This window comes from Oncorhynchus mykiss, chromosome 15 (genome assembly GCF_057628025.1).
Source record: "Oncorhynchus mykiss isolate SJ-2025 chromosome 15, ASM5762802v1, whole genome shotgun sequence".
In the NCBI taxonomy this organism is placed as follows: Eukaryota; Metazoa; Chordata; class Actinopteri; order Salmoniformes; family Salmonidae; genus Oncorhynchus; species Oncorhynchus mykiss.
In genome coordinates this window covers 71,426,225-71,444,059 of record NC_143036.1, presented here as the reverse complement: position 1 = coordinate 71,444,059, position 17,835 = coordinate 71,426,225, and the positions used below count along the sequence as shown (strand labels likewise).

The following is a 17,835-nucleotide window of genomic DNA, read 5'->3' as shown; positions in this document are numbered from 1 at the left end:
TTGCAGATACATGGGGGAAGAGCTGAACTTCAAAACCGACATGTTTTGATAGCTATAATCAGAACACATTTAGCCTTCGAAGAAAACACAGGAGAGCAACACGTGTGTTTCCACATTTGAATGTATTTTATTATTAAAGCCATTAAAATTGAACCATGCCCAATATATTAACATCTGAAGCAGGGTTACGGTGATGTCCTGAAGAAGGCGGAGAGGCACTGTAGATGATCATGTGCTTTTCACATGGTGGCAGCTGGGGGAAAAATGACATTTGTTGGAAGAGCCGGTGTGAAAAGCCTGATCCCAGATCCGTTTGTGCTCTTGACAACTCCATTCCTCATTGTCAAGTCAAACATGTTTGGCATGACAATGGGTGACAAGGAATTGGCATGTGTACAAACAGTGGCACTCAGGCTAGTGTGAATATTTCTCTGGAACCGAAACAGAACCTGGATGAGCTCTATACCTGTAGGTTGTTTATGATGACCGCTGAGCTCCTTTTAGATGTAGGTGAGCCTGCAAAATGATCCACTGTGTCCCTCACTGATGTAGACATGACCACACAAGATGGTATACCTTTTAATACCACACAGGACTCTAGTTCCCAAAAGCCTGTTTTAGCACAGGCAGCACCATTGAGGACTTTTACCATTTTGAAGTAGTTAACGAAGGGTCGCATAATTCCATCCAGGTCACCACCAATGAATTATACTCGTGGGCAAACACCCAATACCTGCAGGTGGTGGTAAATCGCCAACCGTGGCGTTCAAACAACCCACTCCAGGTGGCAGTTTGCCAACTGATTAAAGTAGAAAATGTACTTAGAAAAAGGAGATCGCCTCAATGGTGCGTCCCGTGCTCTGACGTCATGATGTCTAAACCCATGCTTCATACCTCTTATCCTGGATTACAGCGTACGATGACACGCATGATTTCAGTTTAGAAAAAAATACTGTCATTATTTCCCTTGCATCTCGTACATCCAGTGGTGTAACAAACCCAGCAATATGACATAGAAAAAACCTTTACTTCCAGTATAATCCAACCACCAGCATGGAACATTAATATTACACTTCGGCAGGCTGGACCAGACTTGATATCTGGAGCCTGCAGACCGAGAAGGAGGACTTGCACTGAAGATACACACTGGATTTAAAAAACAAAAGCGAACATACCGAAGAAAGTACTTGTAAATACTGAACATTCACTATATACAGACACATGGCTATCACTGGGCAGCTTGGATGGGGGGGGGGGGTCAACAGTATGGCGACAGCCCAATGTCCAAGCATCACACATGCAGTGTAGTTTGCAGGGTTAAAATGCCTTTAGACAGCAGTGTCGGACATCACTAAAAGCTACAGTCATACAATTGGATTATAATCGGGGAGTTCTCTTTTCCATTTGGTTGGATGAAATCAACGTTTAAAAAGGAGCAGCTTCAAAACTGACAAAATAAAATCACTCACGAAGAAAACTAGATTGTTTATGTACAGATGGACATATTTGACATTTCAGTCCGTCCTTGCGCTGCCGCTGCGTAGAGACTACTAGCGGGAAATGTAATGAGCAATAACAGATGAGAACCCAGAAGGGGCAGGTCTCGGGGTTTATATACCTTTTTCTCATTGGGCCCGAGCTCCGTCAATCGGTAAACATTGAAGTGTTTGTCGGGAGTACGCCTGTATTTCTTCAGTAACGGCGAGACTAGAAACAAAAAAGGTGATCAGTGCATTGTCATAGGCAGACAAACAAAAGGACCCCCCCCCCCCACACACACAAAAAAAAAAAAAATACACACATGGAATGAACCTTTCTTGTAAACTCCCAGAACCATCCATTCAGTCTGGGATGGAATGGCCTCATCTTCCCCTGACTCTAGTTGATCTCTCACTAACACTACTCTTGTATTAGTGTGTGTGTGCTGACCTTTCTAGTGAAGGTCTCAGGGCACCATGTCAGACATCATATACAATTTGTAGCAGATGTTGTCTTGATAAAAAACAAAACAAATGTAAAATAAGATGATACTATAACATCATTTGATCTATACATAGAGTTAAAATAAATATGCTTGCATCACATTATAAGTAGGATGTCGCTCCTATCTGCACCTTCAATACCTTGTGAAAGAGACCACTGGGAACAGACCCCCCCCCCCCCCGCAACAATTGCAAATGCCATTTTATGACATACTGACAAGTTTAACAACTTTGGCAATTCTAAGCAATCCTCAGGGTGACTTGAACGATGGTACATGACCATGCCATAGTAACCATCCCTTATCAAATCCTGCTTAACAACCAATTTCTTCCTTAAAAGGCCTTCCTTCCCCAGTCTCCCTAGCCACCACAGTTCTAAAAGGAACAGTAGAGTTTTGAGCAACAATAAAAAAACTGAAAGACAAAAAAAAAATCTGCTGGGCAAGATGGATGATAAAAAAAATGGATGTGTGAAATTTATCTAAAAAAATAAGGGAAAAAAATGATACTGCCGTCAACCGTACTGCCTTCACCGCAGCATAATGACTCTAGTACAGCAAACAAATAAAGATTCCTTATTTTCGTTTTTTTTATATTCTCTTTTCTCCTCCTCTCCCTGCCGCGCCTGGCAGCGGTGCACCGTCCATGGGCAGGAGAGACGAGGGGGGACCAGCAGAGGAGAAGGCCCCCCCCCAGGAGGGGCTCAGAGGTGGTGGTGGGTACAGTAATGGAGGTGGTTTCATATAGACTAGTAGTAGGTGTTGGTCTTATGGTGGTGTCCCGTAACAGCATGCTAGTTCCTGGCTGGTTTTCTCAGTCTGAATGGGTGAGGAAGGAGGTCTGAGGGGAGTGCTCCAGAGAACAGCCTGGCTCCGATACTGAACCCTGGGGAACCCCCTCCTCCTCTTCTAGACACCGTCGCTCCACCTCTCCTCTCTTCTCGTCTACACCAGCTGGTAGCCCGACCCGGACGTCTGGTCATACTCGATTGTGTACTGTGTGGTCCAGTCTATCGCCTTGGGCCGGATCAGGCCACAGCAGCGGATCTCAAAGAAGTCTATGAGGTTCCGTACACACCCATGACTACGGAGAGGGAGAGAAATTAAAATGTTGACATCATGACCTAATAACTACTTCTTCATGTGTTAGGTATCCATTGATACAAGTAGTACACCATGTGAATCAGGTGAAGTTTTGGTAGGTAGCAGCTTTGTTAATATCAGGGGAATATTAACAAATGGGAATTCGGAGGATGATGCTAAATCATGCTAGCTACTGCCTGTAGCAAAAGTAAACAATGGATTATCGTGGATTATGTCAGTACTGGCCTACATAGACAACTCAAGGAAACATTCATTTCACCCAAACATGTAGGGCCCGTTTCCCCAGACCCAGATTAGGCCTAGTGCTGGACCATAAAACACTTTCAACAGATCTCCACTGAGAATGCTTTTTAGTCCTGCACTAGGCTTCATCTGTGCCTGGGAAACAGGCCCGTAGATTGGATGAACCATCCCTTTAAGTAAGCACCAGAATGTACCCATTGTTACCATAACGGGAACAGTCAATATTGAGGGAATAAAAAACATTAAAAGGCAACGTTGTCCTGTACTGACCCAGGATCAGGTCAGTATTTCTGGGTAGGAGGACACAGATTGGCAGAGGCTCCTGAAGGGAGGGCTAGTACTCACTTGAAGGGGCTCTCGATGGAAGTGGCCGTTACTTTAAAGTGCTTGTATCTCCTGGCGTTCATCCTCTCATTTGTGGTGATTCCCAGACCAGCAATCTGGAAGAGAGGCGGGCACACGCGTAGAACACAATGTCACAAATAGGTCAATTTTATTTATTTTGTACAACTATCTATGGTATCACAACAAAGGGTCAAGATGAGGGTCGAGGATGTAAATGCATCCCATGGACATATATGCTCCTGTCCTATGGGTCGTTCTAGCTGGCACCAGGCTTACTTTTACGTATCTCACCTGGCTAAATACAGGTTAAACATACAACCAATGGTCTCTCTAACCTGGTAGAGCTGGCACATGATCAGCACAGCCACCCACATGAAGTGGAACACACTGTTGAGGAACATCCAGAACATCCAGGGAGAGCAGGAGGCGATCTGCGTCAGGTACAGCCAGAAACCATCCTTGGTGTAGTTGGTGGCGCAGTGGATCCTCCAGTCTGGGTAGAGGGGCAGAGAGGTTAGGGAAGAACCCTAGGGTGATAGAGAAGGACTGACGATTAAACCTGATCCTCCAGTCTGGGTAGAGAGGTTAGGGAAGAACCCTAGGGTGAAGGACTGACGATTAAACCTGATCCTCCAGTCTGGGTAGAGGGGCAGAGAGGTTAGGGAAGAACCCTAGGGTGAAGGACTGACGATTAAACCTGATCCTCCAGTCTGGGTAGAGGGGCAGAGAGGTTAGGGAAGAACCCTAGGGTGATAGAGAACGACTGACGATTAAACCTGATCCCGCAGTCTGATTGACAAATGTATGAGTGATTACTTTGGCAACCTATGACTGGAAGGGTTTATAGAGTTTATAGAAATGAAATAACAGCACTAATAATTGGATTAATGGACAAATGAAAGTAGTAACCAAAATGTGGTGTACCATAACCAATAGAGATGTTATTTTGTTATCTAACAATTTCAAAGACTTTACTGAGTTACAGTTCATAGAAGGGAATCAGTCAAATGAAATAAATTCATAAAGGCCAAATGTATGGATTTCACATGACTGGGCAGTGGTGCAGCCAAACATCCTGTATACAGCTAGGTTGTTAACAGCTGTAGAATCATAAAGACATCATGGTGTGTAACTAGAATGAGAGGTGTGGTGGGGTGGTGTAACTAGAATGAGAGGTGTGGTGTGGTGGTGTAACTAGAATGAGGGGTGTGGTGTGGTGGTGTAACTAGAATGAGGTGTGTGGTGTGGTGGTGTAACTAGAATGAGGTGTGGTGTGGTGGTGTAACTAGAATGAGGTGTGGTGTGGTGGTGTAACTAGAATGAGGTGTGGTGTGGTGGTGTAACTAGAATGAGGTGTGGTGTGGTGGTGTAACTAGAATGAGGTGTGGTGGGGTGGTGTAACTAGAATGAGGTGTGGTGGGGTGGTGTAACTAGAATGAGGTGTGGTGGGGTGGTGTAACTAGAATGAGGTGTGGTGTGGTGGTGTAACTAGAATGAGGTGTGGTAGGGTGGTGTAACTAGAATGAGGTGTGGTAGGGTGGTGTAACTAGAATGAGGTGTGGTGGGTTGGGGTGTTCCACTCACAGCAGATACAGCCGTAGATCATCCAGCTGATCATGCAGAGCAGGAAGAACAGGTAACCCATGAAGTAGCGATGATTCCCACTTCCTGTTGACCGCACAATGAGAAAAGTGAGAGGGGGAGTTAAGCCTCATCTGTCTGGTCCCTCACTGTCCTCATCCCCTCCCTCACGGTCCTCATCCCTCCCTCCCTCATGGTCCTCATCCCTCCTTCCCTCATGGTCCTCATCCCTCCTTCCCTCACGGTCCTCATCTTTCCCTCCCTCCCTCACGGTCCTCCTGGCTCCTCTCCAGGTCAAGACAAATGAGAGACGTAGAGAGAGAGAAGGAGAAAGAGAGTACAGTAGGATTGAAGGAGGCCAAGTAGTTGTCAGATCTGTCAGTCGGCTCGTTGGGTCATACTCAGATACATGACCAGGTGTGTGGGTCTGCTGCCAGTCACTGTTTGGACTAAAGGATGTGAGGGGGGGGGGGGCACCTGGCCAACACACTGAGGACCTCTAGGGACTAACTGGTAGTGCGTCTACGTCGCTGCCTGTCTGAAAGGCAAGCTCCATCCTGTCAGGCTCTTACGGGACAGCATGGACACTTTAGGACCCCCTTCCTTCCATCTCAAAGTTCACAGGCAGACATGTCTGGACACGTGTCAGCTGTTCATGAGGCCATCTGTCTGGAAGTCCAAACAGTCGAGGGAAAAACAGGCAGCTGCTGCTTCACGGCTAATAGAGCTGGGCAGCGTGCACACACACACACACACACACACACACACACACACACACACACACACACACACACACACACACACACACACACACACACCTTTCTATATTCTGCCAGAACAGCTAATGAATTCATATGGGTGTCAGCTTGTTTATTTTTCTTAAAGAACCATGTGCTGCTTCTTAGGCTGGAATTCTGTGGACATAAATGACTATCAGCTGAACTAACTCCGGTTGCTGGGCTATGGGTTGTTGCTAAGCTAAATACTGCTGCTGGTGTTACACATACCGACACAGTTGCCCACCCAAGGGCAGTGGTGGTCGAACTTGGCGATACAGCGGTTGCACACAGCACAGTGTTTGGACCGGATGGGCTTCCTTATCTGTGTGGACAAATACAAATGTATTGAGGCTTGACAGAATGACAACGTTAAACCCAAACCATGCAAAACCCTTCAGTACATAATAAAATGAAGTCATTTCTTTACCAAACAAGTACTGCAGAATATGCTGAGATCCAGGCTTCCCGTCTCCGCCAGTTCAACAATAGTCTGGAGATGAGAGAGAGAGAGGTGAGAGAGAGAGAGGTGAGAGAGAGAGAGGTGAGAGAGAGAGAGAGGTGAGAGAGAGAGAGGTGAGAGAGAGAGAGGTGAGAGAGAGAGAGGTGAGAGGTGAGAGAGAGGTGAGAGAGAGAGGTGTTAACCAGAGGACCAGGCTCTGGTTAACGCGTCATGGGCGGTACACGCGTCATGGGCGGTACACGCGTCATGGGCGGTACACGCGTCATGGGCGGTACACGCGTCATGGGCGGTACACGCGTCATGGGCGGTACACGCGTCATGGGCGGTACACGCGTCATGGGCGGTGCCCGCGCCATGGGCAGTGCCAGCGCCATGGGCAGTGCCAGCGCCATGGGCAGTGCCAGCGTCATGGGTAGTGCCAGCGTCATGGGTAGTGCCAGCGTCATGGGTAGTGCCCGCGTCATGGGTAGTGCCCGCGTCATGGGTAGTGCCCGCGTCATGGGTAGTGCCAGCGTCATGGGTAGTGCCAGCGTCATGGGTAGTGCCAGCGTCATGGGTAGTGCCAGCGTCATGGGTAGTGCCCGCGCCATGGGTAGTGCCCGCGCCATGGGTAGTGCCCGCGCCATGGGTAGTGCCAGCGTCATGGGTAGTGCCAGCGTCATGGGTAGTGCCAGCGTCATGGGTAGTACCAGCGTTTACCTTTTTCTTCTGCTCCTCTGAGGCTTTGATGATCCCGGGGTCTGATTTCCAGGACTTGCCGAAGTTGTAGAACAGACAGACACTGTTCAGGAGGAAAGGCAGGTGGACGGTGGCAAACGGGAGATGTACAGAGGAGTTAAGGAGGACGGCTGATTGGCTGAAAGGTGACTACTGCTCTTAAAGGGATAGTTCACTCAAATAACACAATGATATTTTGGTTTCACATCCTGTCAGGAGTCTGGACAAGGTCAGACAGAAAATGGTTTTTATATACTTCCACACTATGAGGTTGAATAATACTGTGAAATTGTGAAAATTATGATAATGCCCTTATAGTGTAAGGGCTGTTTGAAAAGACTGCCTGAAACTTCAGCCTGCTTTGGCGTGATGGCGTTTTGGCTTGCCTGGTAACATCAAAAGGTGCTAACTTGGACAATAGACCAATAAGAAAAAGAGTTCCACAGCTCTTTGCCAATAACAGGTCGTTTTCAGTTTTCCCTACTCAGACTGCTCCCAGACAGTCCTAACAATATTCTTGCTTGAGAAATTACTATTTGTTATGACGCTATCTATTCTTTTTAACATAAAAAAAAACAAAAACAATCACATAAGGTACTTAATTGTTTGAAATTATTTGACAAAGTTAAAAACAGCTGCATTGGACCTAGACGGCTGTGCTGGCTCTGACAAGCCATAGTGACATCATCCAGACAGAGTGTGTGTCCCAAATGGCACCCTATTTTCTACCTAGTGCACTACATCGGCCAGAGTCCTATGGGCCCTGGTCTAAAATAGTGCACTATAAAGGGAATAGGGTGCCATTAGGGACGCAAAAGGACTCGCCCTCCGCCCACTCCAGCCTATGAGGAAAGCAGCTCAGTGGAAGCTTGACTCATACTCTCACCCAACCCGAGTCCCGAGTCCCTCAGACACGCGTCATCATTTGCACAGGAAACGCAATGGAGTGAGTCTAACCAAAGGGAGTGGTCAGGCTTAACCCTAAAATGCCAATGTTGATCCATACAATCTCTTGTATCTAGAACCCAAGTTTACTTTTCACAGGGCCTGTAGTCATTTAATCAGGAACTACAAATGAAAAGAATCCCATAAACCTCCTTAGGAATTACAGCTTCAGAATTGTATTTGCATAGAATGTATTCTGGTATTTAGGAAATGCCTACACCCAAGGTCTACTGGCATTCCTCTGTGCATTTTAACCACACATTAACACATCTCCCACAGTGTGGAGTTAGAATGTTGATTCTATACATGAGAGAAACATCTGATTGACTGACTAAATAAACTTTAGATTATGGAGTTGGCTTGAAGTAATTAATTATTGACTTGAGCCGTTTCAAGTCTGTATGGCCATCTAGTGATTAGGGTGTGTGTGTGTGTGTGTGTGTGTGGGGGGGGGGGGGGGGGGGAGTTAGTGGGACACAAGGACATCTGTGGGCTGGTAACGTAAACAAGGATTTCCTCAATTATAGTGGGGGTGGAGTGAAGTCACGGCATGACAAACAACTAGATTCCAGGAAGGAAACTCGGAGCCATATGGCCCCCCCAGAGCCCTACATAGGACATAGGGTGGCATTAGCATCTCGGGGCAACTTCCCCCTACAGTATGGTCTCAGCCATACTCTACAGTGCTTTCAGTCTCTAAAAGCTGAATGAGGTCATAAATCTGTATAATTATCAGCAAAAGAAGTCTGGGCGCTTTAATGACCTCTTCCTCTGTAGGTCTATCTAGCTACTTCATAAGATAAACACTTCAAATTAACTATGTGGGGCTGCATCCCAAATGGAACCCTATTAATCCCCATATAGTGTAGAGGAACATAGTGAATTTCCATATAAAGTAGTGCACTACAAAGGGAACAAGGTGACACTAGGGATTCGTGCATGGAAGTCCTTATCGCCTCACTAAATCAATGGGCCGTGATACTGTCGGCACGGAGCCGGTAATTCTTACAGTGATCGATGGAGATTCTCATATGGACGACGCTTCAATGTTTCCCTTGAGGCCTTGTTGTGTACGCCCTCCCCGTAGCAGCTATTAGTCTTTGGAATGGCTTAGGAGAAGAGGTGTTACACAAGATGGGCCAAACAAAAGGGTCACGCCAAGAATTTATCAAGCATGCTGATTTAAGGAGACTAATGGTGTTGACAGTGTCCATACAGCTCCTGGGTGAAATTTCTCCTAGGTACAGATCTAGGATCAGCTGTCCCTCCCACAATCCTAACCTTAACCATTACTATGGACATTTCAAAACTGATTCGAGATCAGCATCTCGGGGCAACTACCCCCTACACCTCTTTACAGTGTGGTGTAGGGTGGGGTGGTCAGGGTGTCACTGAACGTCATCATTGTCTGGCTGAAGACTGAATGTCCTCCTAAAAGAACACATCACAGGACCAGCTCAGTCTCCAACTAATAGACTTATACTATCTCCTCCTCCTCCAGTCTCCTACTAATAACTTCTACTCTCTCCTCCTCCTCCAGTCTCCTACTAATAACTTCTACTCTCTCCTCCTCCTCTAATCTCCTACTTATAGACTTCTACTCTTTCCTCCTCCTCCAGTCTCCTACTAATAGACTTCTACTCTCTCCTCCTCCTCCAGTCTCATACTAATAACTTCTACTCTTTCCTCCTCCTCCTCCAGTCTCCTACTAATAGACTTCTACTCTCTCCTCCTCCCCCAGTCTCCTACTAATAACTTCTACTCTCTCCTCCTCCTCTAATCTCCTACTTATAGACTTCTACTCTTTCCTCCTCCAGTCTCCTACTAATAACTTCTACTCTTTCCTCCTCCTCCTCCAGTCTCCTACTAATAGACTTCTACTCTCTCCTCCTCCCCCAGTCTCCTACTAATAGACTTCTACTCTCTCCTCCTCCTCCAGTCTCCTACTAATAGACTTCTACTCTCTCCTCCTCCACCAGTCTCCTACTAAGACTTCTACTCTCTCCTCCTCCCCCAGTCTCCTACTAATAGACTTCTACTCTCTCCTCCTCCTCCAGTCTCCTACTAATAGACTTCTACTCTCTCCTCCTCCTCCAGTCTCCTACTAATAGACTTCTACTCTCTCCTCCTCCTCCAGTCTCCTACTAATAGACTTCTACTCTCTCCTCCTCCTCCAGTCTCCTAATAGACTTCTACTCTCTCCTCCTCCCCCAGTCTCCTACTAATAGACTTCTACTCTCTCCTCCTCCCCCAGTCTCCTACTAATAGACTTCTACTCTCTCCTCCTCCCCCAGTCTCCTACTAATAGACTTGTACTCTCTCCTCCTCCCCCAGTCTCCTACTAAGACTTCTACTCTCTCCTCCTCCTCCTCCAGTCTCCTACTAATAGACTTCTACTCTCTCCTCCTCCTCCAGTCTCCTACTAATAGACTTCTACTCTCTCCTCCTCCTCCAGTCTCCTACTAATAGACTTCTACTCTCTCCTCCTCCTCCAGTCTCCTACTAATAGACTTCTACTCTCTCCTCCTCCTCCAGTCTCCTACTAATAGACTTCTACTCTCTCCTCCTCCTCCAGTCTCCTACTAATAGACTTCTACTCTCTCCTCCTCCAGTCTCCTACTAATAGACTTCTACTCTCTCCTCCTCCACCAGTCTCCTACTAATAGACTTCTACTCTCTCCTCCTCCTCCAGTCTCCTACTAATAGACTTGTACTCTCTCCTCCTCCCCCAGTCTCCTACTAAGACTTCTACTCTCTCCTCCTCCTCCTCCAGTCTCCTACTAATAGACTTCTACTCTCTCCTCCTCCTCCAGTCTCCTACTAATAGACTTCTACTCTCTCCTCCTCCTCCAGTCTCCTACTAATAGACTTCTACTCTCTCCTCCTCCTCCAGTCTCCTACTAATAGACTTCTACTCTCTCCTCCTCCAGTCTCCTACTAATAGACGTCTACTCTCTCCTCCTCCTCCAGTCTCCTACTAATAGACTTCTACTCTCTCCTCCTCCTCCAGTCTCCTACTAATAGACTTCTACTCTCTCCTCCTCCAGTCTCCTACTAATAGACTTCTACTCTCTCCTCCTCCAGTCTCCTACTAATAGACTTCTACTCTCTCCTCCAGTCTCCTACTAATAGACTTCTACTCTCTCCTCCTCCTCCAGTCTCCTACTAATAGACTTCTACTCTCTCCTCCTCCAGTCTCCTACTAATAGACTTCTACTCTCTCCTCCTCCAGTCTCCTACTAATAGACTTCTACTCTCTCCTCCAGTCTCCTACTAATAGACTTCTACTCTCTCCTCCTCCTCCAGTCTCCTACTAATAGACTTCTACTCTCTCCTCCTCCAGTCTCCTACTAATAGACTTCTACTCTCTCCTCCTCCCCCAGTCTCCTACTAAGACTTCTACTCTCTCCTCCTCCCCCAGTCTCCTACTAATAGACTTCTACTCTCTCCTCCTCCTCCTGCAGTCTCCTACTAATAGACTTCTACTCTCTCCTCCTCCTCCAGTCTCCTACTAATAGACTTCTACTCTCTCCTCCTCCCCCAGTCTCCTACTAATAGACTTCTACTCTCTCCTCCTCCCCCAGTCTCCTACTAATAGACTTCTACAACCACCGCACCACAACCACCACCGCACCACAACCACCACCTCACCACAACCGTACCACAACCACCACAAAACTACCGTACAACCACCACCGCACCACAACCACCACCTCACCACAACCACCACCGTACCACAACCACCACAAAACTACCGTACAACCACCACCGCACCACAACCACCACCTCACCACAACCACCACCGTACCACAACCACCACAAAACTACCATACAACCGCGGCTGTATCAGATTCAACCCAGATCACAACAATCAGACATTGAGACTACATGTGACCAACTGGGTACGGACCTCGGTCTACTGCGCGAGCCAAGACTGTGCTAGCCCGCTGAGCTACAGCCAAGGCATTAACTCAGAGAGCTAACGCGAGTCTTCAGGTCTCAGGCAAGGTTACCACCTCAGTTACATAACACCACTTCCCAAAGAGGCACAGTTGGACTGGAGTGAGGAGGGACTGCTTGAGTTTGTGAATGCTCTGGGGTGTAGTTTGCCTTAGGTACAGATGAGGTAGGATCAGCTTCCCTCCCCCAATCTTAACCATTAGTGGGGAAAATGCTAAACTGACCCAAGATCAGCGTCTAGCGTCAACTTCACCCTACTCCATTTAGGAATCCAGTCATCCCTTGCTGTAGCCGTCTACTGTTCTGAGCTGCCAGTTCACACTACACGATGAGGTACAGGCTACTGTTAACAGTGACTACGTGGACGTAGATATTCTTTGGATAGAACAGCCTTTCAACAAAGAGATAAGAGGCATTGAAGAGGACATCTCAATGGGCTGATTGGCTGTTGGGCAAGAGGTGAGACTGGAAAAACCTGCCTGACTATTAAATCTCAAAGCTGCATCACACAAGAGACCTGTGTATAGGTGTGAATTTCACTTACACTCATAGTGGTGGTTTATGTGAACTCTCACAGATCAATGTTCCCATGAAAGACAAACAATTGTAACCAGAGGGAAACTGGTAACAAGACGGGCCCTGTTGAAAAAGCAGGAGAGGTTACAAGGGATTGACAGAGAGGTAGACGGGGAGCAGAGCAGCAGATCCAAGGAAACGAGCATCATCATGCAGATGAAATGGACTGAAGAAGCACTCCTCTCCCATCAGCAGTCAAATGAGGCGGATAAGAGACCAACCCTCCTGACTTTAAATGGGGCATTCAGCAGTTTCAGACCCGGTAAGGGAATTTTCCATGACCAAAAAGCGACTGGAGGAGCCAACTTGGAGCTACAGAAACACATTGATCCCACAAGTCGCTTCATCGGGTCTGACTCAGTCAGCTGTGCTGCACCCTCACCAGTGGTGTGCACATCTTAACACTCAGTATTCATTAAAGACTGTCTCCACACAGAGCTGAAAGCACACTGAGTTCAGTGATACCTCTTATCTGGACAGGGGACTATTCATATGGAAAAGAGTGAGCCCAGCTTTATACAGGAGGCTTGAAACTTCAGCACCCCAGAGCACCTAGGACAACAGTTTCCCTCACTTCTTCACCGTCCACCTGTCTTATCTGGACAGGGGACTATTCATATGGAAAAGAGTGAGCCCAGCTTTATACAGGAGGCTTGAAACCTCAGCACCCCAGAGCACCGAGGACAACAGTTTCCCTCACTTCTTCACCGTCCACCTGTCTTATCTGGACAGGGGACTATTCATATGGAAAAGAGTGAGCTCAGCTTTATACAGGAGGCTTGAAACTTCAGCACCCCAGAGCACCTAGGACAACAGTTTCCCTCACTTCTTCACCGTCCACCTGTCTTATCTGGACAGGGGACTATTCATATGGAAAAGAGTGAGCTCAGCTTTATACAGGAGGCTTGAAACTTCAGCACCCCAGAGCACCTAGGACAACAGTTTCCCTCACTTCTTCACCGTCCACCTGTCTTATCTGGACAGGGGACTAATTCATATGGAAAAGAGTGAGCTCAGCTTTATACAGGAGGCTTGAAACTTCAGCACCCCAGAGCACCTAGGACAACAGTTTCCCTCACCTCTTCACCGTCCGTGAGAGAATCAGTGCAGTTTGCAGGGGAAGTGAACTATATGGGAATAGATCTAGAGGAGATAGTGTCTTGTCTGAGAAATTAGACTGCAATGTTACTCCACAAGCCTCTGAAAAGGATCCGGGGGAGGGGGGGGGGCATTATATGACTTTTTGATCCAAGTTACCACAGAAATTGTCCGGCCTCTTGTCATAATCAACAAACACAAAACAACCAGTATGGTTGCATCACAAGTGCCTCTGATGTCAACTGTGACACAAATGCAATGGTGTTTAGCATATAGAAATAATGAGTCTGCCTCCAACTGACACATTTGCATTGTCTTGTGGGCCAGAAGTTGTACACAACAGTAAAGAGCCCTTAACCAGTTAGAGCTCTAGGGGCGCTATTTCATTTTTGGATAAAAAACGTTCCCGTTTTAAGCGCGATATTTTGTCACGAAAAGATGCTCGACTATGCATATTCTTGACAGTTTTGGAAAGAAAACACTCTGAAGTTTCAGAATCTGCAAAGATTTTGTCTGTAAGTGCCCCAGAACTCATTCTACAGGCGAAACCAAGATGATGCATCACCCAGGAATTAGCAGAATTTCTGAAGCTCTGTTTTCCATTCTCTCCTTATATGGCTGTGATTGCGCAAGGAATGAGCCTACACTTTCTGTCGTTCGCCCAAGGTCTTAGCAGCATTGTGACGTATTTGTAGGCATATCATTGGAAGATTGGCCATAAGAGACTACATTTTCCAGAGGTCCGCCCGGTGTCCTTTGTCTAAATTTGTGCGTAATCTTCAGGTGCGGTCATTTTCTCCTGGGATTCAGGAGAGAAAGCATGTTTCCAAGAACGATGTATCAATGAAGAGATATGTGAAAAACACCTTGAGGCTTGATTCTAAAAAACGTTTGCCATGTTTTCAGTCGATATTATGGAGTTAATTTGGAAAAAAGTTTGCGTTTTGAGGACTGAATTTATGGATTTTTTTTGGTAGCCAAATGTGATGTATAAAACGGAGCTATTTCTAATACACAAGGAATCTTTTTGGAAAAACTGAGCATCTGCTATCTAACTGAGAGTATCCTCATTGAAAACATCAGAAGTTCTTCAAAGGTAAATGATTTTATTTGAAGGCTTTTATGTTTTTGTTAATGTTGCGTGCTGGATGCTAACGCTAATGCTAACGCTAAATGCTAACGCGAAATGCTAACTCTAGCTAGCTACTTTTACACAAATGATTGTTTTCCTATGGTTGAGAAGCATATTTTGAAAATCTGAGATGACAGTGTTGTTTACAAAAGGCTAAGCTTGAGAGATGGCATATTTATTTCATTTCATTTGCGATTTTCATAAATAGTTAACGTTGTGTTATGCTAATGAGCTTGCTGATAGATTTACACAATCCTGGATACAGGGGTTTTTTCATAGCTAAACGTGACGCAGAAAACGGAGCGATTTGTCCTAAACAAATAATCTTTCAGGAAAAACTGAACATTTGCTATCTGAGAGTCTCCTCAATGAAAACATCTGAAGTTCTTCAAAGGTAAATGATTTTTTTGAATGCTTTTCTGTTTTTTTGTGTAAATGTTGCCAGCTGAATGCTAATGCTAAATGCTACGTTAGCCATCAATACTGTTACACAAATGATTGTTTTGCAATGGTTGAGAAGCATATTTTGAAAATCTGAGATGACAGTGTTGTTAACAAAAGGCTAAGCTTGAGAGCTAGCATATTTATTTCATTTCATTTGCGATTTTCATGAATAGTTAACGTTGCGTTATGGTAATGAGCTTGAGTCTGTATTCACGAACCCGGATCCGGGATGGGGAGATCAGAAAGGTTAAGGGTGATATGATGCTCTCTGCACTGTAGTCTGAGAGGCAGGCCAATGCTCTTTAGCTGACCTCACACTCCAGTGCACTGTGGGTAATCATGACCAGAGGGGTTCCAGATGGAAGAAGGGAAAGCCCATCTGTCTGTTTGGAATAGGCTGCAGTTTGACTGACACTCTAATCGACCAATAGCCACAGGGGAGATATTCATACACTTTTGCTCTCAGTCAAAACCCATCAATTCCCAGAAGCCACCTCCCTCCCTGATGAAAGAATTGATTGTTAGGAGGTGAATATTGACACACGCAGCTGTCTTGCCAGGTGGCGCTGTGAACGAAAGGCCCTTGTACAGCACAGCAGCTCACTGATGTATCATGGTTGGAATGAGAAAAGGCAGAGGAAACCAGGAGACTCTTATTGTAAAGGATATCAATCCAGAACCAGTAGAACCAGGTCACGTACATCCAGAACTTGGTTGCCAGGTAGATTCCCAGGGGCAGGGCGCTGTGCATGGAGTGGTCAAAGAAAGACCTGAGGAGGAGGGAGGGATGGAGGGGCAATCACTGTTAGAACTCAGCAGTAAACAACATCACATCTCACAGTCCACAAAACCCTTAGAGCTGCATTTCAAAGTCAACCAGATAGAGAAATAAACCCAGCCCTAACCTGCTGGGATGTCTCAGGTTTACAGAGAAATAAACCCTGCCCTAACCTGCTGGGATGTCTCAGGTTTACAGAGAAATAAACCCAGCCCTAACCTGTTGGGATGTCTCAGGTTTACAGAGAAATAAACCCAGCCCTAACCTGCTGGGATGTCTCAGGTTTACAGAGAAATAAACCCTGCCCTAACCTGCTGGGATGTCTCAGGTTTACAGAGAAATAAACCCAGCCCTAACCTGTTGGGATGTCTCAGGTTTACAGAGAAATAAACCCAGCCCTAACCTGCTGGGATGTCTCAGGTTTACAGAGAAATAAACCCTGCCCTAACCTGCTGGGATGTCTCAGGTTTACAGAGAAATAAACCCAGCCCTAACCTGTTGGTATGTCTCAGGTTTACAGAGAAATAAACCCAGCCCTAACCTGTTGGGATGTCTCAGGTTTACAGAGAAATAAACCCAGCCCTAACCTGCTGGGATGTCTCAGGTTTACAGAGAAATAAACCCAGCCCTAACCTGCTGGGATGTCTCAGGTTTACAGAGAAATAAACCCAGCCCTAACCTGTTGGGATGTCTCAGATTTACAGAGAAATAAACCCAGCCCTAACCTGTTGGGATGTCTCAGGTTTACAGAGAAATAATCCCAGCCCTAACCTGCTGGGATGTCTCAGGTTTACAGAGAAATAAACCCAGCCCTAACCTGCTGGGATGTCTCAGGTTTACAGAGAAATAAACCCAGCCCTAACCTGCTGGGATGTCTCAGGTTTACAGAGAAATAAACCCAGCCCTAACCTGTTGGGATGTCTCAGGTTTACAGAGAAATAAACCCAGCCCTAACCTGCTGGGATGTCTCAGGTTTACAGAGAAATAAACCCAGCCCTAACCTGCTGGGATGTCTCAGGTTTACAGAGAAATAAACCCAGCCCTAACCTGTTGGGATGTCTCAGGTTTACAGAGAAATAAACCCAGCCCTAACCTGTTGGGATGTCTCAGGTTTACAGAGAAATAATCCCAGCCCTAACCTGCTGGGATGTCTCAGGTTTACAGAGAAATAAACCCAGCCCTAACCTGCTGGGATGTCTCAGGTTTACAGAGAAATAAACCCTGCCCTAACCTGCTGAGATGTCTCAGGTTTACAGAGAAATAAACCCAGCCCTAACCTGTTGGGATGTCTCAGGTTTACAGAGAAATAAACCCAGCCCTAACCTGCTGGGATGTCTCAGGTTTACAGAGAAATAAACCCTGCCCTAACCTGCTGGGATGTCTCAGGTTTAGAGAGAAATAAACCCAGCCCTAACCTGTTGGTATGTCTCAGGTTTACAGAGAAATAAACCCAGCCCTAACCTGTTGGGATGTCTCAGGTTTACAGAGAAATAAACCCAGCCCTAACCTGCTGGGATGTCTCAGGTTTACAGAGAAATAAACCCAGCCCTAACCTGCTGGGATGTCTCAGGTTTACAGAGAAATAAACCCAGCCCTAACCTGTTGGGATGTCTCAGGTTTACAGAGAAATAAACCCAGCCCTAACCTGTTGGGATGTCTCAGGTTTACAGAGAAATAATCCCAGCCCTAACC

At 46.3% G+C, this 17,835-nt stretch overlaps 1 protein-coding gene across 2 annotated transcripts in view; it reads right to left on the bottom strand.

Annotated features, from left to right (window-relative positions):
• Positions 1-107: 107 nt before the first annotated feature.
• LOC110500964 (palmitoyltransferase ZDHHC17) overlaps positions 108-17,835 on the bottom strand; it is a 53,163-nt gene continuing 35,435 nt past the window's right edge. For both annotated transcript variants that reach the window (XM_090201017.1, XM_090201016.1), the window contains 8 exons: positions 16,035-16,135; positions 7,193-7,317; positions 6,461-6,523; positions 6,262-6,355; positions 5,258-5,341; positions 4,009-4,166; positions 3,674-3,768; positions 108-3,065 (listed from right to left, as the gene is read on the bottom strand). In XM_090201017.1, the coding sequence (XP_090057143.1) occupies positions 2,927-3,065; positions 3,674-3,768; positions 4,009-4,166; positions 5,258-5,341; positions 6,262-6,355; positions 6,461-6,523; positions 7,193-7,317; positions 16,035-16,135 (859 nt within the window). In that variant the 3' untranslated portion in view covers positions 108-2,926. The remainder of the gene's footprint in view (positions 3,066-3,673; positions 3,769-4,008; positions 4,167-5,257; positions 5,342-6,261; positions 6,356-6,460; positions 6,524-7,192; positions 7,318-16,034; positions 16,136-17,835) is intronic.